Raw genomic sequence first — 26,082 nt, forward strand, 5'->3', positions numbered from 1 at the left:
AACCTTTGGTAAGATAGAGATGAAGACCTCACCTTCATGCATATACCGCATGCACCATGAAGCCTATAATACATTAATTAAATTAATTTTTTGATTGGGGAAATCGAACCTGCTACCCTGGGAATACTGGGTACATAATTGGTTATGTCTTACCAACTGACACTAGGGTTGGCAATTTTAACCTCAAACCCATTGCAATAAGATTAACAACAGTAATTTATAAATTTTGTTCGATAAAATTAGTCCAAATTAAATACTTCGAGCTTAATTTGCTATTCAGAATTATCAACCGGAACCACTAATTAATTTCAACTGCCCAATGAGTCAATAATTAGAAATTTTCACATATTTACGTGTCAAATCAATTAAAAATAAGGCTGACTCGCCCTCACCTAAATGCCTAAATAGGTACCTTATGACAATGTCCATCGGTTAACAATTTATGAAAATAATCTTTAGTTTACACCTTCCATGAAGTTAATTTAAGTTTTCACTAAATAATAATGTTATTTATAGTATAGTGTTAATTTAAATGTAATCCGAATGTAATTCTCACGTAATTTAAATTAGAGGATGATAGGTAACACTTAAAATTATTAGGTTTAATATTATTATCATTTAAACGATGTATAAATTCATGAAGTCATTACTAAAGTATTCACAAAATTTTCGAGTTTATATTAAATATAATATAATATAATAATATAATATATACAATATTAACTGACTTACCATTATTATTAGATTGTACCCTAATTATATTTAAGGGTTTACAAGGAGTTTAAAGATTACAAACATTTTTTGTAAACTATGTGTATCTATCTCAGGCATGAGCGAGTTATTTTAAGTCGAAGTCACCATTGTTATAACTTTATTGTGTGTCATAGACTTTATTGAATGTCCCTTTATCCAAGATCGCATTGCTCATAGAGGAGAAAGCGAGACGGGTATACCAATCTTCTACCTCTCATTTTCTTTAATTGTAATGAGATAGGTAGAAAAAAATGTTGTTTCTCTGTCGCTGGTTAAGTTGTCACTGTCTTACTCGTATTTTAAGTGAGGAGTCCAAGGGACTTCTCTGAATCACATTTGCCCATGCCTGATCTATCTGCAACTTTTTGTTTTTTTATGACATGGTGAGATTTCAAGTAAGAGCAGATTCCACGCTTTGACGCAAGTAGGATAAGCACTAGAAAACTTCGAAGTAAATGCAAAATATAAAATATTTAGATGCCCCAAGTTGATTCCACTAGCTTGGCTTACAGAAATTAATATATTCAATTAATTTTTTCGAGCTTTACTTCGTGGAAGTTCATTTTTAAATAAAACTTTTTCATGAAATTTAATTTCTTGAAAGGGTAAAAATTTGTTGAATTTTTGATGCCGCATTCTAAAATTACAATTCGAAACAAGTTCATAATTCAACATTTGCCACAAAATGGAACAGGGAAGGCCTTACGATTTTGTCGTGATTCTCATTCGTCAAATTTAATAATTTAATCAATTGGTTCCTAGCTCTGAAATGCATTGTAAAAGTAAAACAAAAAAAAACGATAATCTTTGACTACAATCAATTACATCAACACCCCTTTGAACTTTTTCCTAATCAATTGGAATACCCTGGATTCAACTTGCGTAATTGTGTTGGTTTAACCTAGATAAGGAAACTGTAATTAACCTTGATGATATCCTCCTATATAATAGCATGAATTTCCAATGAATTCACAGACAAGAAAATATATTATCTAGTGTTAAATAAATTTTTAAGAATAAAGACTTTTTAAACACATTTTCTTTAATTTTCACAAAACTACTTCAAAAACAATTATATTATCACATATAATGGTATAAATTCAATGGTTTAGAAAGTACACATTTAGTTTTCTAATAAAACATCAGTCAGTTGAAAATTTCAACAAAATATCCTATTTCCTTTTGTTTTCCAGATTTTACGCATGATAAATGATATTCAGTGGATGAAAGGGCATCCACCTATTGCGGTTCTTCCATGTGGTTTTCGTGGAGAAAAATGTATTTGTAAGTAGAATAGTTTTTTGTTTGTATCATTTTTCTATATAATATAAAGCTTTGATTTAGATGTAACCATTATTTCACTCAAAGTAATTAGAGGTTAGTTTGGTGAAATTACATGCTTAAGTAACTTTGAAATGGTGCTTAGGTCGCATATTATGTATTTTTAAATAAAAGGGTATAGGAGGAAAAAGATTTGAAGAGTATTTTTTTTTCTCAAAAAGAATTTCCTATTTATAAATTAATCAGCCCTATAAGTGTTTTACAAAAAATATTCAAACAAAAATAGTACTTAGAGCTCAAAAATTTATATCGGACAACCTGTATAAAACAGGAAATATGAAACGACAGCTTCTGTCCTTTTCATCACTGAATATAGAGCTAGTTAATGTAGAATGCAAAATTGCATGCAATTACAGCCGTAAGGATATTCGTAACTGATAAAATAAAGAGGCAAATTTATATAATTATGTTCTTTTTGATAAAAAAATTTTTGTTTGACACCCTATATTTAGTAAATTATTCCAATGTTAATAAATTCGGCGGAAATAAATGGCAAAAACAAAACTGCCGCATTTCCCATTTTTTGTAATTTAGAAAGTTTACCGAAATATTTTATAGCGTTTTTTTAATAAATTTTCCTACTTCTTAACTTACGAACCAATTTTTTTACCATTTCCGAACATGAGCCATTTCAACTCTCCCATCACATTATATAATCAATGCTTTGCAATGAGCATTTCAAAATTGATTGGTTCTTAAGAAGTAACATAATCAAAAACACATATCTAACAATGAACGAATATGGTTTTTTTTTAATCTGAGAGCTTCATAGTTTAAGACTTTGTGAAAGCTCACTATACGTTTTAGAAGATGTAATTTTTATAAAACACTGTTAAAAAGATTAAAATACTATTCATCTGTACCTACAAACGTTATGTTTCAACGTTTCGGTTGATTATGAGAACTGAATAGTTTAAAGTAAATATAATATCACTTAGTTTTGATACTTAAAGGAATAAACAGTCTTTTACAAACAAAAAAATAAAAAATAAAATATACAAATGTTTTTCTTTTAAAAACATTAGCTTCGTTCGTCATCATAAATTAATTAGTTTTCATTTAAAAAAACTACAGGGTGGAAAAAAACAGCAAATACAAAAATACATCAAAATTGTTAAAAACTAATCTTTTCTTAAGGAAAAGTAGTAAGCACTTCAAGATGGCACCGACATGTAATTTTTTCTGTCTTGCCTAGAATGTAAGCGGATCGATTAGAATTAAAGAATATATTAGAGTCTATCATAGTCAAGCTATCTCTTTTTGGTGTGTACGTTTCTGATTATGTCTCTGAATAATGGCTAAACAGAATAATAATAAGTAACTTAATTCGATTAAAATAATGGGTCGTAATTTCTAGCTTTTCGATTGAAATATAATCAGAATAGTTGAAGTTTATAATGATACGATCTGGCAATATTTTCGATAGTTCGTTTTAAGATTTTGACTTCTGAGTTACGGATATTTCTTTCCTTATTGAACTAAGATTAGGATAAAGTATGAAGTTGTCTGAAATTTAAAATCAGAAATTTTCCGCATCTTTTTCGGGAATGCACAGTAGTAAATCACGATCTAATTTCAAGAAGAAAAAAAATATCAAAAATGCAGCAGTCTTGAAAACAAATGACTCTTGACTTTGCTAGGTTCTTATACTATAACAATTTAGCCAATTATTTACACCCTGTATAGAAATTTTTTCTGAATTTCTATTTATGTTCAGTCATAAAAGTATCAAAAACATTTTATAATGTATTCTTTGTAGTCTTTTATTATAAAAATAATATTTTAAAAGTGCATCCATTAAATAGTAAAATTAAATTATCAGACATTACTGTCTCGTTAACAAAATTAGGTTAAGCGTTCTAGATAAGATTTTTATTATGAACCAAAACACTAATTAAATTTTAGTGATCATTTGTATTTGCCTTTGTATCTATTTCAAGTCAAATTTTTCCAAATTTCAAAAATATATTAGGAGACCAAATTTTGTTTCTGTACTGGATTTTTTTACAGTATATCAATAACACAGACAGTGTAAACTTACACTACAGGAAATTACGAATCGTAAGGGGTGTGTGTGGTTTTACTAAAAAATGACTGATTAAATAATTCTTAACAGCCTTTAACACCTGGGTCTTGTTATAAAAGTTTTGTGTAAAAGTAGTGCTTTTTGAAGGAATCCATGAGAGGCTAAAGTCGTATTAGTTGAAAATCAGGGCATACAAATTTCTTTTAACGAAACGTTGAATATAAAATTCTTTTTGCATGATCGGTGTACCTGCATCAAAATGTTTTTCAGTGCGATAAAACATGTAATATTAAACACGTGTAATATTCATTTCTTAATAAAAGTTGTGCGTTAGATCTAAAAGACATCCTCTTGTGCCCACAAATTAAAATAAAATTCTTTGTCCGCAACGTTTTTATGACTATGAAAGTGATTTGAATATTTTCAAGAAGATCTACTAAACTTTAATGCAGTTGACTTGGAAATATTAGTTTGTACGTGGGTACAGACCTTACTCTACTAAGGTAGTTATTTTCATACAAATTATATATATTTAAAAACCATTCAAAACATCGTTCAAGCCATTAAATCTATTAATTTTATTTTCTGAAAAACAACTTAAAAATACAAGAAAACATTTCGTATTTCCACAAAAAAATATGTAAACTTGAAATAAATTTACTTAAAGAAAAATGAAATATTTCAAACATTTGTTAAATTTTTTTTATAAAAAAAATAAAAATGATAACATGAAAATGTCAGGAAAGATATTAATCAAGTAACTAAAGAATCAAAGATGGGTGGAGTTGAACGACAAATTTTACAAGAACAGTTTTATACAGTAAATGAAAATATCTTCTCATTCGAATAGCTTTAGTTGTTTACTTAGGAAATTTGATTTATATCGGTAATTGTAAACTTAAAATACAGAACTTTCGAAGTATTTTAATATTTAAAAAATTCAAACCCAACGATTTTAAAATTTCAAAATTGATTACACCTAAGAAATCTATTTCTTGCCTAAGGAAGTATTTTAGGAAAATGTTATTGAAAAGATAAAAGTGAAATCTTTAAAGCAAATGCGGCAAATAGGTTTTTTGTAGATTCGGAATTCCTTTTAATATTTGATAAACAAAATGGTATCAATATTTTTTTTAAAATAAGATTATTGGTTTCCGAAATAAAAAGTAGTAGTAATACAAAAATTGCATAGTTTTCTCTACACTTTGAGTGGGTTCTTTAAATTTTCTTATCCTCCTAATTTTTAATTGAACTTCTGATGCTTTCTGGCCAGTAGAAAACTATCAGATCTTTCATTTGACAGTTAAGAGATAATGGTGGGAGCGGTGTGAAAAAAGTATAAAAGTTGGGTAATCAAATCGATTTTTAATGTTTTATTGAAAACCTTGTCTCAAAAGGTGTATTTAAAATATTGAGTGTTAGATTTGATGGCATCCTGAAGAGGAGCTTTACATTCGAACTATATTATGAAGTCATTCATTTCTATATTAAATATCAGAAAAAGAATCAATATTATGCTGCAAAGGGCAACAGTTTTGGAAGTCTTCGTCATTTTTTGTCAAATATTATCATGAGAAAAAATTATACAAAGATTAAAACTTCAATGATTCGAGAAACGATTATTTTCGATTTCCGATCTCTGCCAAATAACCAAACACCTTATGTATACCATTCCTCCCTCATCTGGTTTTTAAGTCGTTTTATCTACAATCTTTGAACTTTTAAAAACACTTGATTTTTCTATAATTTCTAAAACACAGTTTTTTACTATCGTAATCGTTGTTTAAACACAGCTATTTATAAATTTGAATAAAAATGAAATCAAACATTTTTTCCTTGTAAAATGTTATTAATAGTGCCATTATCAAAAAAAATTGCAATATAAATTAAATATTTCATAAATTTAAAAACAATGCTTTATTTTTCACATTATTTTTATATTTCTGGAATTTATGATAGCAATTGTTATTTTCACTCTACAAATATTGTAAAATATAATAAAAGAAATTGTTTATAACAAATTTGTAGCATCACACATCTTGCACATTTTACAGCACATTCGAGTGAAATTATTTGGGGTGTAATCGGTGGACTTCTATCAGTATTATTGATAACTCTATTGGTTTTATATCGAAATTGGCGTTACGAACAAGAATTGGATAGTCTTTTATGGAAAATTGATTTTAAAGATATTGAAGTACATGACGAAAATAGTCCAATCAGTTCAACAATGCCAACAAATGGATCAAGTGAAAAAAATTCAATTGATAACAATGGTTCTGGACCGACTGTAAATCCACCGAATATAATTGTATCATCACATAATGGACCCTCCAATACACCGTCGGGTACATCATCAAGTGGAAAAATGACAAGGGTATGTGTGTTTGCTTGTATATTATTATATACTGACTTTGACTTTAAGAGTTTTTGAAAGAAATTTATTATACAGCAATAAATCAACTTTCTTATTTAAATTGGGAAAAAAACTTTACAATATGTTCGGTAGATTGATTTAAATGCCCTAAAAATAAATAGAATGTATTTACCAAGGGTTGAAAAATAATTTTTTTCATAGTTTGTCTAATCTTTAAAGTACAACACAGGATGATCCACACAAGATATACAGTAGTTCTATTACTCGTATTAACTGTGCTACATATTTTCGACGAAACACTTACGAAAAGATCTTACGAATTATATAAGATTATTTTGTATTTTAAGTAAATATTTGTAAATATCATTTTCAACGACGAAAGACAAGATTTGTGTCACGTCTTACAAACTTGTATTATTTGTGTGAAATACAGAGTGGCGCAAACTTAACGTTATGCTTTAAATCCTATACAAGTTTGAAGGGGAATCGTTATTTTATTTTATTTAAGTAATTATAAAATGATTATGCTTTTTCCAAAGCTTTTCGCAAAATTTTATGTGTAATGGTCCCGATTTTAGTGACAATATTATCTTTTATCTGGAGGATAGTTAATGACTTATTATTCTATTTTATCCAAGAAGGGCTATTGGCTTATTAACAATTTGTTTCACAAAGGCAACGGTCAATAGTGACTAAATCAATGATTCAAAAAATATTTACTTGTTAAAAGAACAACCAAACAAACTCGTTTCCTTCAATCATATGCAGTTTATCGAGCATGGATATGGTCTCTTACGGTATAATTTTTTAAATATTGGGTACTAGTCCATTAGTTTTGGGCCTATTCACACATTCTACTAAGTAGGCAGCCCCCTTCGCGGAACGATTTCACTTGTATCCCAATGTATAAACTCTAGAAATATAAGTTTTTTTTTTATTTAACCAAATTTTTTTCAGTAAATTTGTTATTCTAATGTATGAGCTTTATTATTGAAAAGTTTCATCAAAATCCATACGAAATCGTCCAGTAAAGCGTACGGGTAACTGTTAGCGCGTGATGTTATATAGCCTATAGCCTTTCTCGATAAATGTGCTATCTACCATTATAAGAATTTTTCAAGTCAAAAAAGTAGTTCCCAAGATAAGCGAGTTCAAACAAACAAACTCTTCAGCTTTATTATAAAGGCTTTATATTGTAATAATTTTGGTTTGATGTTCTTTATAAAATGAAAATAAAATTTACTGAACTTAATTAATTTATTTTTTAATTGGAAGAAAAATAAATCTAACCGTAGCATTCAATTCATGCCACGCTGTCAAATTATTACAAATTTTGAATAAAATATTTCCCTTATAAATACCATAACATATTTAAGGCACAGACGTATTAAAATGAAGTCTCTGATTTAGAGTTACCAAATAGTTATTTATCTTGAATTATTTGTCTAGTGCCAAAATATGGTTGCCAAAATTAGTAAAAAATATATTGAATGTTCAAATATTTAAAATGTAACGCTGTGACACTAATGAAAATCTATGATATAATGAACGCCGGTCGTATTTTACAGTGCTTGTATGACATTTGATTCTAGTACATAATATTATATCTACATTTTATTACATACATGGTTTGACTCTGTTTTAATATATTTCTTTAGTATTTTTTTCTTTTTTACGATAAGGCTTATCATCCTCTTATTCGAACAAGTCAAGTGTCGTTAAGTTCAAATCCAGACGCGGATTTTCGTTATTCTTCAATATTTACAAAAATTGGTATTTATAAAGGACGAATATATGCAATTAAAAAGGTACATAAAAAATCAATAGATATCACACGAGAAATGAAAAAAGAATTAAAAATTGTAAGTATTCAAATAATCTATCGCATTTTATTTGTTTTTTTTCGCTGTCTGATCTATTTTTCATTCTTACTTTTCTTCACTTCATCGCAGAAATGAATCAATGAAGTACCAAAAATTTGAACAGTAAATCGGATTTGAAGGTAGTTTTCTACATTCGATTCGAAATTCGAGATTTGAATATTCAAAAACGGAATTTTGTGATCTAAATTTGCATAAATAATATGCATTTTATAATTGCATTTTAAATTAACCGTAAATATACGAAATTCACAATTCGGTTAATAGTGATGAAAATGATTATAAACTTGTTACTCGGAGGATTTTGGGGTCGTTGAGAACGAATATCGCGATAAAAATCTCCAAGGCACCCTGTGCTCGGGATACCTCAGGGCCCTGGCTGGTGTCCGATTCTGTCGCGATATTCATATTCAGCCACCCCAGAGACTACCGAGTAACGGGATTGGATTGTGTAACGATTTTTCCTAAACTCTAAGAAAAGAGGAATTCTGTATACCCTACACAACAGGAGACCAATTCTGACCGCGATATTCGTGTTCAACGACCCCAAACCCCCGAGCAACAAATTTGGAATCCGAAGCGCATTCAAATCCGACTTACTGTTCAAATTTTTCGAACTTTGACCGCTTTTAATGTTTTGTTTCTGCGACTAACTATCTACACTTTCAACTCAAATCGCGATTATGTTTCATCACTCATAAATTATATGTATAAGGTAATATTAGTAACACAGTTCGAGGAACATTTAACAGTCAACAGCGAAAAAACACTGAACTTCCTATATCTATATTTAAATACAAATCTCACTTTTTTTTGTAAATTATTAGATGCGTGATTTACGTCATAATAATTTGAATGCATTCATCGGTGCGTGTACAGATCCACCAAATATTTGTATAATTACCGAATATTGTTCCAGAGGTAGCTTGAAGGTAGTATAAATTATATTATTGACGTTGTTATTTTACTGTCTTAATTACAAAGATCTGTTTCTAGGATATCCTAGAGAATGAAGAAGTTAAACTGGATAATATGTTCGTAGCTTCAATTGTCGCTGATATTTTACGAGTAAGTAGCAGTTATTAATTTGTTTATTGCATAATTTTAAATCCTTAAAATTAATTATCATTCTATTGTGCTTTTCTCTGTTATATATTTTGTAATATTATTAGACTAGAATTTTTGGAAAAGTATCAGAACAGATGCAATAGAATTCTACCAAGTGCAGACCTTGGAATTGACATTCATTCATAGAAGTAATAATATAGAACCGTAATGTGGTCATCCAAACGGTTGAACGTTATAGAGAGAGGCCTAATAAAAGTACGCGTATAGCTGCCTGCGTCTGTCTTATATTTATGTAATATATAGACATTTACTTGTTTATACAGAAATTTAAAATATTAACATCGCGCTTTGTTAGGCTGAGTGACAAAGATGGAAGACGGACCCTTTTTTCGGTCTCTTTTTTTCACAGTCAATAATTAACTTGTTGCATTTCCTATGCTTTTAAGCTTCTATGTTATATATAACCTCTTTGCATTTATTTCAAAGTCGTATCAGTAAACTCTGTTCCAAACTGACGACAGAGTAAGAAGAATTTTAAATTGGAAAGATGATATAAAAACCCATACTATTGTATGAAAAATTTTTTTTAAATAAAAAAAAAATACACAGAAAAAACCACCTTTTTTATTTCTATTCTCGCTACAATGATGGTTTTTTTCATTCAATGTGTAATTAAGTCAATTATATATCCAAAACTATCCTTTTTGCTTCTAAACTAGAAAGATGCGGTTGTAGGCATTTGACCTAATATTCTATGAAACTTTAAAATTTTCAACAATACTTATTTTTTTAAATCAGTTTTCAATTATTAATTAAATATTCCAAAATGCATTGCACATAATGTACTCAAAAGTTTTCAAGTATTTATTAATTGAAAACTCAATGAAACATTATGGTATTCACTTACTTATATTTGAATTTAAACTTTCTCTTAAAATGATTAAATAGCTAATTAAAGTTTCATCATTATATGAAAATCAATTAGCCTGAAAACATTTATTATCACTTGACATAATAAACCCTTTTCAAGTAGACAAGTAGATATAGTGAAATTGTGAAATCTTTAATTTTGTATAGCTATCTAAATATGTGTCTTCTACATCTACGAACAAATTAATATAAACTTCACACAATCATTGTCTTTCGTTAAATAACGCTAATGATTTATATATATATCTAATAATATTAACAGAACATAACTATCATATAATATGTGTACTATCTACATCAGTTCCAAGCAAAAATTGTTCGTATATCAACGGGGGACATCTCATAGGTACTATTGTGTCCTTCTTGTTGAACTCTTCAGCTACGTCCTTAAAATTATTTTAAAAACTTATAATTTATTGTATTGCTAAAATTAATTATTTGTCAGATATTATTTCAATAAATTATATTACATTTTCTGATTATTCAAACACAAAAATTTTTGACAAATCAGAGATCGCACGATTGATTCACGAGGGCAGACATAATTTTATTACTAAACTCAAATTATAAATAGTTTATTGTAAAAATAACAGACTCTTTGATTTAAGATAAATCTCCAGATTTTACAATTAATCATATTTAGGAAAATATTACTTATATGTTTCTAGTATATCTTTTCTGTATATCTATCTACATTAATCTGTGATAAAATTTATGATGAAATGTAAATACAGTCTCTCTCCGATTAGTGGATATATATTATTATAATATGAAATTCTATTTTATATGAGTAGTAAATAAAAGTGATACAATACAACATTTGGAAAATGTAAACTATATTTATGCATTTATGCATACGATATTCGCAGCAGACAATTTTGGCTCTGTTCAATTTTTTACCCATAGCGCGCTGTATCTATGAGGCATTTTTACATTTTTAGAAACGGTTCTAATTTACCTATTTGGTTATATTTTTCGGCTTGTTATATGTTAGTTAGAATCGATTTTTGTAATAAATATTTTAAATAAAATATTGTTTATAACATTTTAAATGCATTTTGGGTAAAAATTAGTAAAACAGCTAAATTTGCCTGTTTTAAGTAACGATAAAGTTATGTGTACAGTATACACCTATTTATAGAAGTAGAGTATAGTGTCACATATACCATACTCAAATTATAAATATCGTAGGAATAGTAAAATTTGTAAATCTTCAAAATTTCTAGCTAAAATATATAATGTCTCTCCTTTAATACAACAAAGTGATTAATTAATACACTGATCAACTTTGAACATTAATTTATTCCTTCATAAGATTTATAGGAACATATTATGGTTTCAAAACTTTTCATTTCCGAGAGCGTGATAAAGTTTCAAAATCTATTATATATATTTCTTGTGTGTAGATGTTAGTAACTAAACTCCTCCTAAACGAATGGACGGATTTTGATGATATTTTTGTGTGTGTTCAAGTGGATCTGCTGATGGTTTAGATTTACCATTCGGGCCACTAAAACTGTTTTTGAGAGTTCCGAAGCAAAAAATTAAATTTCATTAAATGGTGGGAGCGCATATAAATATATGTTACATTATTAATACAACTCACTTTGTACTATGTATTTTTAATAGTATTGAGGTATTATTTATTATTTTTCAGGTATTATGAATAGGTAATTGATGAAGGCTCCAGTCAGACCAAAGGCAGAATAGGCGGGAGTAAAATTTTCAGTTTAGCGGGATGAGATGGGGTTTATCGGAATAGGTTTAGCGAAATGTATAGAAGGCAAATAGATAGAAGTAAAATTTGGGTTTAGCGGGATGGGATGCGGTTTTGCAGGATGAGTTTAACGAGACTGAGGGTATGGGCTAGTGGGTGGGTTTAACAGGCTTAGCGGGAAGGATAAGCATACAAAAGGTATTGAATTGGAGTAATGTTTCCACAGGACAACATCTGACGGGTCCGCTAATGAAAATATAATAATAGTTAAAGTCATATAGTCAAAGTCTTTTTATTTCTAAGATACGCGATCAAAATTTTTTCAGATTCTGATCCAAAATGATTCAGTACCCCAAAAATAACAATTTTTGACCTTTTGTATGTTTATTTGACCTTTTTCGTTATGTTAGACATTTTTATGTGAGACATTTCAAGACAATTATATAATTACTAACTTATCATTATCAAACTTTTAATTCGAAGCTTTATCATATTATATCTCGAAAATGAAGTTTTTGGCCATTTGTTCATATGTCGATTTTTTTCTTCTTTTGATGCATGGAAAGGAAATCAATGCTCAAATATTGTGAGCGTATTTTTTAATCAGCGTGAATACCAAATTTTCCGGTATATTTGATCGGATTTGACCTTTTTTAGATCATTGTTATGTATTATGACTTAAAGTATTGCAAATGGATAACGAAATATTGATTATATTGCTACTACTAGCGAACTAAAAAATTTTCAACAACGTTAGTAACATTAGTAATTTTAAAGATTGATAAATTTCCAATATTCTGCCATCATCCCGTTAAGTGAATATATTTTAAACGTGTGGAATATATTTGTTATCTACAATATATGATACATATTTATTCAAGTGTTGCTATTAGTAAAATAACTTACAAAATGATCCAAAATTAGTTTACTAATTTGAACTTCTTTTTAAAATACATCCAGTTCCAGCTTCTGTGTAACTTTTTCGTTTTTTTCTATTTGTTTAAAAGAAAATACGTAATGTGCGTTAATTCATTGAAGAGTGTACATTTAATTATTTGGTATAATGTGTTAAGATGACAAAAGATATAAAAAGTATCTTGTATGAGTGACTTTGACTTATTTAAAATATACAAAATATATATATGTACATGCGGATAATACAAGATACGGTCAAGGCAAAGGCGAATTATACGTAAAACAAGGCATTTGCTGAATGGCTCATGGCTACAAAATATATGGCCGCTAAAGCAGGATCAAAGAAATCCTGATCTTAGTAATCTCTAAGCTAAGTTCTAATGATAAGTAAAATTATTAAGGATGTAAAAAGTGAGGTCAAGTTCGTAAATGAGCAACATTGGGACCCAAGACCCATCTTGTAAACCGTTAGAGATAGAACAAAAGTTTAAATATAAAAAATGTTCCTGATCAAAAAATAAGCAACTTTTGTTTGAAACATTTTTTTGTAAACATCATTGTTTACTCACGAGGGCACACCTTAGATGCAAATTTTATAGTATGTATTAATATGGGATTATCAGTTATGTATGTGTGACATGTATAGGTATATGTGTAATGTGATAGAGTAATCAACACTACAACACTGTCTATACATGGTATTTTAATGATTAACTCAGTCAATTATTTGTTTTCACTTGTTTTATAAGAATTTGAATAATTTTTGTATATCGTTTTAATCGACAACTCAATGTTTTTTCTCCAATTCAATTATCTTTATTTTTTAGTTTTTTGTAACATTTTGTATCAATATATTTTTCCAATATCGAATACATAAATGATAAAATGTTATTTGAGTTTATATTTATTACAGAAAATCTAAGAATGCATCATATTTTATGCACATAACAAGAGTTTACAAATAGGTAACATACAATATATACTTACGTCGATACATCATCGATAATACTTACTCGAATTTTATTTGATAATCATAAAATAAACTATAATTCGTCTTAAAGTAAGCTTTATAAACATGGACATAAACTTCGCAAATTTATTTGAAAATATTTAGATTAATCTTAAAGTAGAGGTAATAAGGTATAGCGCATAGACTCCGATAAAACCTCGACACAAAATCATGTCTGATCGATTCTTCTGTGGCAGCGATACTTCAAAAGGAATGAACCGATTTTGATTTTGTGTTTCTTTTTGCTTAAAAAGGAATCTAACGGCCTCCTTTGTTGATCTTGGTTTAGATAAAGTCTGAATGAAAAGTTTTATACTCAAAAGTATTTTTTCATATTCTTAGTTCCTGCAAAAACTAGGCGTTTGCGATAATTTTTTTCTAGTCATAGTTATATATTTTTTTTATATAGACCATTTTTGTAGTTGAAGTTTTTCTCACATACAAAATAATACACAAAAGGTACTTTTGTCTTCAATTTTATGTCTAAACTACTTGATTTTCCAAAAAGAAATTGTAGGCGAAATTGTTGACCTTTTAATAACGAATAACTTTGTATTTAAAAGGTTCTTCTATCTCTTACCAGTTATGAAGAAAAGTTAGTTTTTTATTGAAATTAAAATTCCACGTCGAATTTAGAATCTGTCATTGTTGCTCGCCCTCACATTCAACATACAACACATTTTTGACACTATGCCTACATATACTTTTGAAATTCGCTACAAGCCGTGCTCTTCCGATGACGAAAAAATTGTGAGTGTGCAGGCATGATAAAATGTTGAAGCATTAGTAACTCTATAAAAGTGAAGCATTAGTAACCCTATAGTGACTCCATGTGAAAATATCTGTTACTGACAGAAACAACTTTTGTCAGAATATACCTATTCAAAATTAAACGGCCATTTCACGGGGACCACCCAAACAGATATCGAATCGAACAGATATTGTGACAAACGTAGCTTTTTCGCCATCGGAATGAACACTGCTTGTAGCACCTTTCCAATGTGTGTATATACTATAATCAACTACGAGTACTAAAAATCTCGAAGCTTATCCAAACATTAAAAAATGAGGAAAACATATTGTAGGAAATACAAACAACTTATATGATAATTTATTTTTATACTTCCTGGACTAGTACATTAAATTTTATCAGTTATGATATTCTATTTAAATGTTTGAGAAAAGCATATTCTGAGATAGTCTTTGCATAAGTATACTTGCATAGGTATAATACAAATATCATTGTACTATTTTAATGGCTTAAAGAATATTATATTTATTTTATAGGGAATGATATATTTACATGATTCCCCTGTTCGTTTCCATGGTGCATTATGTACATCAAATTGTCTGGTTGACTCACGTTGGGTGGTGAAAGTGGCTGACTTTGGTTTGCATGAATTTAAAAGGGGCGCTGATGAATCACAAAAATATGCAAACGAACCATCACAACCACATGCCAAATATGAATGTAAGACGATATTAGTTTTTACATATAATAAATAATACACTTTTTTGAATTATACAGAGTGTTTTTAAAAAGATCATAGCTAATAAAAAACCGTAAAGAGCGTGTTACATACTGTGTCTATGGCGAACATCGAATAGCAAATGTTTGCTTAATAGCGAATACAGAAACATTATTCATTTGCCTACTGCTCGCAAAATGCTGAACACCCTTTACTATTAAACCTTATTAATTGTGATAACATATACAAGGTGTCCTAGGTAGATAGCAGTGATTCTGTCTATCCTTGAATTTTCGTTCAAAAACTTCCTTTGCTATTTGTGAATCCAATGTACCATCAACGAGATACGACTTCGTTAATTATCGTTTATAATTGATGTTTATAACAAACACTACTACTACTATCAGTTTTTTTTATATTTGTATTTTATGTATCGTGGTAAGCCTTTGGCAAATCAAAAAATAAATAATAATAATAAATAACAAACATGTAGAGCCAGTAGAAAATAAAATAAGCAAACGGTAACATTTCTAAGCTATTTGAAATTTGACGAAATTTATTGGATGTTCGTCCAGTAGCTAATATATAGCGCGGACCTACATTTAATACTCAAATTTATGTCTTATTGTAACTACTTTCCGACCCGAAAAATTTTTAAAAAAAATTTACTCTAGCTATGATTAGGTGGAGATCTTCACTATTTTGAGAACACTCTGTATACTTTATTGTCTTTTAGTGATTTGTTTTTGATAGAATTTAGAAAAAATAGGAGATTTTTTTAAATATTAGTTGTATGCTTATGTCAGTTTAATGTATGAGCATATTTCATAATTTCTTTACCATCATTCAATATTGATGCTGTAGGTGAATTCTATACTATTGTAGACTGTATGTCATAATATTAACTCAAAATGAACTGTATAAATATGTTATTGAAAATTATTGTATATCCGTATAAAAGTTCGATAATGAAACTTATTATTATTCTGAATAACATGCAGCGCGGTGATTCTTTCAAGCAACAGTTTATTCAGACAAGTTAAAATAATGACAAGGCAATTAATAGAATGTCGTAAGGCATAATAATTGTAAAATTGCGGAATCCAGGACCAGTGAACGAATCTTTATAAAAACTGTTCGACTGCATTGTTTAAAACTCACATAAAGAAGTTAAAAACAAAAATTTGTCCGATCTTGGGTTTTGGGATACAACAAAAGTTAAAAATATAAAAAATGTTCCTTAATAAAAAATAAACAACTTTTGTTTGACACATTTTTTCTGTCAACATCATAGTTCAACCTTAACATTTGTATCTTATTCCAAAAAAATTTCCAAACAATTTACCCAGAATTATTAAGTTAGTACGACTTGTCCGATTTTCGGTAATTTAGTAAAATAACATTTTAATTGTATACTTTTTCCAATAAAACTAAAATAATCGAATATAAAGCTACTACTCACTTATACTCAAAATTAAATTTCATAAAATCTTTTTCTGATTCGTAGTGGATTTGAAGCTTTAATAGGTGAGCATGTATCACAAAATCTACCATGACTCTTCCTTTACAGTAAAAAATTGATTTTTTTTTTATAACATTTTTAATTGCCCACCATAAAAAATAAAAATATTTTTTAACAGTTCTTTAAGTACGTTTTTATTGATGCAATTAAATACGCCATATAGTTTATGTGTATGTGTAAACGGAGCACTAAACCACCTGAGCAAGAAATTTGTCAGTTATGATCCCGTTTTAAATCTGTTATTTGATTCCCTTCACTATCTTTATGCAAATACACTAAATAAAAAAAGGTGAAATTTTTGTTTCGTTCAAAATACACTGGCATACATTTATAGGCATGTCATTTTTTTTCCTTGGCCCGTTTGTAATCTATTAGGGTTCATTTTAAGTGAAAGAAAGTTTTCTCATGGCTAAAGAAAATTTATTTATAAAAGCAAAATGTTCTTCGTTTATTCTGACGCAAGACAACGATTTCGATCAAAATCTTATTTTTATTTTTCTGACGGGTTAAAAAAGTAATATTAAAAGCAAAGTAAAAATATGATTATTTTCTATTATCGTAAGCTAAGTTACAACAAAAGATGCCCAGTTTACTCACATATTTCTTTCTATTTACACAAGTTGAACAGTTATAATTTTTCTGGTATATTACATCTTACGATATTTTTTACCTTTAACCACTGGCTACAACAACTGGATTAAATGAACCTTTTTTTTCAATTACTATTATATATTATGTTCAGTGACCTATTGAAAGCATAAACTACACACCATTTTCTGGATAATAGCATACAACTAACTATGACAATAAATTTTCACCTATGTAATTAGTGTAATCCTTACGTTTACTTACTTGTGTACATACATATATTCGAACTCAAAAATACAAAACCAACCTGAAATTATTAATGGTAAAATATCCAAATGTTTTCAATTAGAATTCAGATTTTTTAATGCCACAAAAATAAATTAGCATTAATACATTTAACTCAAGTGCTTTACACAGATTATGATAGAATTAATTGCCTTGAGTTCATCATAGCTCAAAAAACATTTTTACATAATCATTGTTTGAATTACACCCTATTAGATAAAGTTGCATTTTTGATTCCCACCTATTTCATAATTTTCCTTTTTGTTCTGTGAGGGCGGCTTGTATAAGATTGAATTGCAATCGTTGGCCAGATACCTTTTATTGCGCAAATTTGGAAGTAACGAAGGCATAAAGTGCTGTCTGTGGTGCTTAAGATAAGATAACTGCCAAATGGGATGGCTGCTAGCTCTTCAAACTAAGTTTTAAGCCTATACCAGCCACCTTTATAGGGCAAAAAGGAAAATTAACATCCTTACAAAAAAGACTAAGTTACTCATTTAATGTATTATTATTATATTGACTGCAATTATCTTGATCCATTGTATACACTTCCTCAACAGTTAAATTAAAGTTTATGATATCACGTGATAAGTGAAAATAAACATAAACAGTTTAAGTTGTAAAAAAATTATCATTAAATGGAATAAAGTTTTTAAACACATCTTTTAAAAAATAATTTTTATCTGTGCAGCTCTATTATATCGTGCGCCGGAACTGTTAAGATCATGCCGTACCCAAAGTGTGGGTGGTACATCTGTAACAGAAACAGGAAATGGTGCAACAGAAAACTATCGACAAATGCAATCACCAAAGGGTACACAAAAAGGTGATGTATATTCATTTGCAATTATTTTGTACGAGCTACACAGTCGACATGGACCATTTGGTGAAACTGGTTTAACACCACCAGAAATAATACAACGGGTTATTTCACCAGTGGATTCGGAGCCGTATAGGTAGGTAAATGATATACATACTTACTTTGTTAGTTTATTATATTTACTAACCCTTATCTTTGATAATAAAATATATAAAATGCATATTTTCATCCTGTTTTCTCTTCCAAGGAAATATTCAATGGGTGATATTGCTTTCAGCTTGACGCCTATACGTACGGGCACGTGAGTATATACAGTGTTCTTTAATTGATAATGGAAAAATATACTACGAGTTTAAGTTCATCAAACAGAACGAAAATGTTATTTACTAGACTTAGATCTGATGCTTTCTTTCTGAGATATTTTTAATTGAAAAGTCAATAAGTCCACCCAATCGAAGAACTCTTACAGTCGAGAGGCGGACACTTGGTAGCGCATGGAAGTGTCTACTTAGCTGTCCATTTTTTAGCAGGAAGGGAAAAAGATATACAATACTAGGGGACAATTCAAAATATGCTGCCAAAGATTTTAAAACCGAGATAGGCAAACTGAACTCCATGAATCACTGAATAGTCTAATAATAAATAATTAGCATTAATTATTACTATAAATAAATGAAAAGCGTCCATCTTCTGAATATAACTGGTCTGTGATGGATCTATTAATTATTCAATTAACAATACCTCGGAAAGTACTCATCAGATCTAAGTTTGGTAGGGAGCTTTTTCGTCCATTTTGATGAGCTTAATCACGTAGTACAGTTTTCCAAATTGGATTAAAGAACACCCTGTATATCTCACATAACTCAAAAATCAATGACTTTAGAATGTTGAAATGTTTGTGAAATTTTTTAACTATGGGCAATTTATTACAATTAAGAACAATGAAAAAACTCTTTGTACCTTCCTATATCGTTAGCACCAACTTAGTGAACAATTTTAACAAATTTCTGAAAAAATTAAACCCCACTGCCTTAAAGTTAATAAAGAACGTTAAATATGGCGACAGAGATATGTTTAAAATTCAAAACAATCGTGGTTTCTGATTTTAAGTAGTTATATTTTTTATATTTATTCTTATGATACTATTTTTATAAAATTCGCTAATGATATAAACCATTCAAGTTTTATTGACATTTATATAAATATAAAAATCAATATGTATATGATGTTATCAAATTTATCTTTTTTACAATATTGTCAAATATTGTTAGTATCACTATTATCCAAAAGAAATTTTGTATTTTATTTCATGTATGCGTATACAATGTTTTATTATACTATTATCTGAAAAAGTTTAAGATATGATTTAGGAAAAAACATATAAAATATTTTATCCTTTATATAATATTGTTAGGTATGACTGTATCTAAAAAAAGGGTGGGGGTAGTGCTTTTTATCAAGATTGAAGGTACATAATATGATAAGCATACTCAAAATATAGAAATATTTATATTGTATACGGTATTGGAAATTTATAAGTAGGTATTCATTATACTACAGGTAATATAGAAACTCATTACTCTTGTCCATAATGCACTAACTTACAGGAGTTATTTTATTAGGTATTTAAATAGGTTCAGTATTATGTACTGAAAGTAAATGCACAAAATCCTGACAAAAATAGGCGAGGGAAGGGCCTCCATTTTTAGAAAAACCGTTTTAGGCTATATGTCTCTAACCGTGCACTTTAAACCAAAAATGGTAAGCCTTTATTGTAGATAATTAAATTACCTACCTTTTTTGTAAAGTAATAATTTTTGTATGACTAACCGTTTATGACTTATACGACTATGACGATTATGTTTTTGACTATTTGAACGATATCTCTTCTAATATTTGTTTAAACAAGAAAATGATAATAACTTAACTTTTAAATCAACAAATTTCCCAAAATCTTTACTCTAAACTTTTTCATCTGCCTTTGGTAAAGGTGTAATCTAGCGGAACCATTTTCTAACATTGAACGAAGAGTCATTAATTCCAGCTCTGAAAATTCTCGTAAATGAAAAGGTTGTTTGGCATGACCTGGAAATTAGTCTCTCGAGTTTTCAGCTGTTCCGAAATGACTGTGAAATACTTCGTCGCCTGGAAACTCATTTTGAATCAATGAATAAATTTACTTAGCACATCGCAGCTTGGCTTAAACTAGAACTAGTTTGGTGAATAGAATTGGTTTTCCATTCAAATCAAGAATCAATTATAGAAAAATCTCGATAAACTAAAAACCATGGTAAATGCTAAATAATTTGAGTTATCGAGTTTTTAACTTACTAAGGGTTTAAATTAAGGAGTTTTAAATGGTTCATATTTTTACTTAGTGAGGTTTATTTATTATACACCCAAGGTCTAGGTTAAATTATTAATAATTTATGAATGAAGATGGTTTAAGTTATTGAGGTCGTCAAAAAATTATTGGAAGTTACTCAGGTCCAATGCCAAAATTTATTCGAATTATTCGCTTAATTTATGGAGACTTTGTATTTTAAGTAAAAGAGGTGTTAGGCTATTAGGGGATGGGAACAAAAAAATTTGTTAATTCATAGAGGTTTTTACGTTATCGAAGTTTAAGCTATCGATATTCTACTTTATGGGAGAAAACATAAAATAATTTCCAACAGTGTATTTTTATGTAAAATAAAATCTATACCTGGTATTATATTTAATTTTATCACGCTTGGTTAAAAAAACATGTAATGTAGGTATATATTAATTAATTTTTAAGGCCCACGCTGCGATACAATAACACACAAATTATTTATGTCAAAGACAATAAAAACCACATGTTATATTTAAAGGATTTTAAATTATTAAATAATGTAAATTTCGATCATATCGAATTACAAATTCATACAAAAACAGTTATTTGATTGTTATGTATTTTTAATATTATTATATTTTCATTGAATTAATTATTATTTTCAAATTTTTTTTCATTTCAGACCAAATTTAGAATCATTAGAAAATAGTTTTGACTTTGTGATCGATTGTTTAAAAGACTGTTGGGCTGAACTACCAGAAAATCGACCTGATTTTAAAAGTATACGCACAAAGCTACGTCCATTACGAAAAGGAATGTAAGTATTTAATGCCTACGAAATTTCCAAAATATAGATTAAAACCGTCTCGAAAATACTCTTGAGATCGTTCTGATACAAAACTCGACCACAAAACTGTTTAACGAGTAATTTTCGAGCTACGGGCGATCAAAGCTACTCATATATTATATTTATAGTTCCTATATTAGAAGCTAAATGGCTTTCTGTAAAACTTTTTCAAACTGCTCCTGAAATGTTCTTCGGATTGTTCTGATCTCTCTGAAAGCTCATTGTTCTGAAAGCTCTCACAGTCACATAATTTTTTACACAAGTAGTTTTCGAGCGACAATTACAAATCTGCTTTATTTGGGGCAATAAGTAAACCAAATCAATCTTGTTTTGATACATTATGCTTTTCTAAAGGCTAATTCTCATACCACGTAGCTTGGCAAATTTGGAATGTTTTATTATTTTTGCTGGCTTTTAATCGAATAAGATCTGTAGTATTCCAAAAAGTGATGTTTAATGAACCTCAAATCGAGCTAATCAGGCCACGTTCTTTTTTAGAACCCAGCTTTCGAGAGATACGATATTGTTTTAAAACTTCTTTTTTCATTAATCGATTGATTAATAATTCATTTTTTAAAGGAAATCAAATATTTTTGATAACATGATGGCCATGATGGAAAAATATGCCAATAATTTAGAAGTTTTAGTGGACGAACGAACGGATCAATTGCAAGAAGAAAAGAAAAAAACTGGTAAGTTGCTTTTAAACATTCATATTAAGTTTGTGATTAGGTCAATAAAAATAATTTTATTCAAAAAGTTAAATAAATTACTTGAATGAACAAAAATAACTCAATATCAGCTTTTCTTAACAATCCTATAATTAAAAGGAAACATTTGTATTTTATGTGATACATCAACGGCTCCTCATACCTCCATCATAGAAAAAAATAATGCAATAAGAATCCCAACCGATAGCCTCTGTATTGCTAAATGAACCATTACAGACATTACTATAGAACCAAAGAATATCGTATCATATTCAAAAAAAAAAAAAAAAAAATTATCGTTTTCTCCTACGATATATTTTCCGGGTAACAAAAAGGATGTGCGTGTTTTGTGGTATACTAATACCCACAGCAAATGTGGTAAATGTTGTAAAACCAAATACAACAATAGCAAACAGTAAATCAATAATTTGAGGAGGCATATAAATTTTATATTTTATATTATTTTGAAAAAAGTTTTTCCTCAAAAATTATTTTATATATTGTTATATTTTCAAGGAGTTTATTTTCTTTAATCAGTAAAAGAAAATTAGAATCATAATTTAAAAGAATTCTGGAAGTGAGAGAATTAAATTTTTTAGAAAAAACCATGCATATTATAGAATTGATACTTTTCAATTATCTCGAAACTGTATAAACTCTAAAATATCTTACAAAAGTATCGTTAGTTGAACAATCTATTTACAGAATGAAATGTTTCGGTTATATTCGGTTATATCGAATGATAGTCAGTGAATGAACAAATGTATCAATTTTTGTCATACCCGTATCTTCCAAATTAGTTCTCAGGTCCAAATTTGGAAAAGCGATTTTTTGTTGTTCTTGATGAGCTTAATTTCGGAAACTAGGTTTCTGCAGTCAATAACAGAACACGTTGTTTAAACTGACGAAATTATTTAATGACAGGTAATAGAAATGTGGAAATATTCTTTCTTGGTCACAAGATATTTAAAAATTGCCCACAGCTTTTAGGTACCTATTTAACACTTTTAATTTTTAATATTCTCTTTATCAATTTCTAACTGATTTTTTAACGTGCATTTGTTCTGCAAAAATTTTGCAGTTCCACTTCCTACTATTCCTAAATTTAAAACAGTGTAACACAATTGTGTACAGAACTTGTTTTCTACTTTTGAAAACTAGAAACAATAATGGGGAAAATTAAAGTTTTCTGGGTAGAAACTATAAAAAGTTCTAGAAATTTATTCAGTTCTAAAAGTTTCTTAAAAAAAAAATACTAAGATAAAGCTGAAAAATTCGAAGAAAAGTAGGGTCTTGCGTCTCTTTCTATACTTAAGTATAGAAAAGTTGTGGTGTACATTCACTCCTATTTGGTCCTATGGTGGTAACTTTGCAATTAAATCGCGTGTTAGTTTTCACTATAATAAACATAATAGTAAAGTTATTTAGTTACTGGTATCTTAATTTCCCTTCGCATGAAATCACTTTAGTAAGCAATCTGTTTGCATATTTCATTAGTTTTAATATAAAAAAACAAAATTAGAATACTGTTGGATTTTTAGGTGTGTTCGAAAGTAAATACAAAATATCCATTTTATTGTACGTTTTTCTTCATAGCACGTTCTCTCGATTCATTTATAGAACCAGTGTAAAGTATGAAAAGAAAGAATAAATGCAAATATCTAAATAATGAAAATCAATTTATTCCTTTCAAAAAACGTGTTTAAAAATTCTGAAAGCAATCTACATTGGTTTTAGTGATTTGTACCAATAAATTGACAAAGATATTTGTTTAAAATTTTAAAAAGAAGTAGTAAGGTCTAATAGACCACTAATACTTACTTATAGCATGACACACACATTTAACTTTGTGTAAATGTAAACGTTCTTTTATTTTTCCAAGGTGAACTTGTACCGAAAACATTCAAACGAAACATACTGGTGGGGGGAGGGGTACCTCCTCAATAGTTTCTACTAGTGCAGATTCTTGACCGATAGACGATGTCAATGCGTTTTTTCATTTGAAGGTTGATTTAATCGACATTGTTAATTTGGCGAAAATTAAATATGAAAATCAACAGTTTTTCCTAGTTTTGTAGTTGAATTTGATATAAATGTAGAATCGTTGTTGTTTTACATGCACTGGAAAAAAATTGCTTTAGGTCTAAACTTACTGCCTCAAAAAAATTAGACCCAAATATATAGTTTTATTCCGAAGTCTTATGAAAATATTTCATATCTTGGAAACAGTTCAATGAAACATTGTTAAGGCTACTGAAAATTGTTTATTTATTCAAGTGTTTTCAATTAAAAATCGAAGCAATATGAAATCAGTTTAATAAAGCAAAGAAAAAACGGGCCAACTGCAATATGGGTACATCCAACCCACTTTTATTGTTATTTGCATTTGTAATGGACCTTCAGAACAAATATAAAAAGAAAAAAAGTTTCTTTTTCACACTTGATCATTTTCTCGATACGTGAATGTATTAAAAAGTATTTTTTTAAACAATTTTTTATATGTGTGTATTACATAATGCTTGTAAATATAAAATAAAGTCTACAATGAAATTTAGAGTTTGTATGTATAGTAGACAGTTTTTCAATTTTCAACATGGTTTGATTTTCTAAAAATGTTTGCACAAAAGATTTTTTACAGTGAATTGATTTCATGATAGAAATGTGTTAGACGATGTTGGGTGCTGTTTTTCTCTCATAAAATGTACCTAGCTCACATATCATCAAAAACAATATACCCCTATGTGAACTCATCGAATAATATGTTTTCGATCCGACTAATTTCAAAAACATTTTTTGTTGTGTTTCGTTTTCGTTTCAAGCTAACGAATTGCCAAATCTTTTATTATGCTTGAAGTTAAAAAAAAATTCTTAGCTTCTAACTAATGGTAGGAACAATCCACCCAACGCCAGCGCTCCCAGTGGATAACTGAGTTTCCAGTGAGTTTTGAGTTCTCCAATTTCGATAAAACTCAGTATATAAGGTAATTTTGACCCAAAAAGTACAAAAATGGGGTTCTTTTGTTGCCTGTTCGAATAATTTTTGAGATACAAGCTAAAATCGAACCAAATATTTTTTCCCGATATTTTTTTTCCCGATTTTCTCAATTTTTTCAAAGGAGTACGTACCCCTTAAAAAAATTGCAAAAAATCGAAAAATTTTGTTTATCTCCAATTTCGATAAAACTCAGTATATAAGGTAATTTTGACCCAAAAAGTACAAAAATCGGGTGCATTTGTTGACTGGACGACTAGTTTTTGAGATACGAGCTAAAATCGCTCCAAATTTTGCGATATCTCAGAAACTCTGCATCCAATCATTAAATTAACCGGGTTTTTATACTTTTTGGATCAAAATTACCCCATCCACTGAGTTTCATCAAATTCCAAAACAAAAGTTTTTTTCCGATTTTCTCGATTTTATCAAAGGGGTACTTACCCTTAAAAAAATTGCAAAAAATCGAAAAATTTTTTTTATCTCCAATTTCGATAAAACTCAGTATCTTTTGAC

General features: G+C 28.7%; 1 protein-coding gene across 1 annotated transcript in view; it reads left to right on the top strand.

Moving 5' to 3' along the window:
* LOC123296031 (guanylate cyclase 32E) overlaps positions 1 to 26,082 on the top strand; it is a 70,985-nt gene that overhangs the window by 38,745 nt on the left and 6,158 nt on the right. The window contains exons 8-16 of the mRNA XM_044877493.1: positions 1,947 to 2,037; positions 6,175 to 6,497; positions 8,180 to 8,359; positions 9,205 to 9,309; positions 9,374 to 9,445; positions 15,304 to 15,487; positions 18,572 to 18,836; positions 21,700 to 21,834; positions 22,444 to 22,556. Of these exons, the coding sequence (XP_044733428.1) occupies positions 1,947 to 2,037; positions 6,175 to 6,497; positions 8,180 to 8,359; positions 9,205 to 9,309; positions 9,374 to 9,445; positions 15,304 to 15,487; positions 18,572 to 18,836; positions 21,700 to 21,834; positions 22,444 to 22,556 (1,468 nt within the window). The remainder of the gene's footprint in view (positions 1 to 1,946; positions 2,038 to 6,174; positions 6,498 to 8,179; positions 8,360 to 9,204; positions 9,310 to 9,373; positions 9,446 to 15,303; positions 15,488 to 18,571; positions 18,837 to 21,699; positions 21,835 to 22,443; positions 22,557 to 26,082) is intronic.

This window comes from Chrysoperla carnea, chromosome 3 (genome assembly GCF_905475395.1).
Source record: "Chrysoperla carnea chromosome 3, inChrCarn1.1, whole genome shotgun sequence".
NCBI lineage: Eukaryota > Metazoa > Arthropoda > Insecta > Neuroptera > Chrysopidae > Chrysoperla > Chrysoperla carnea.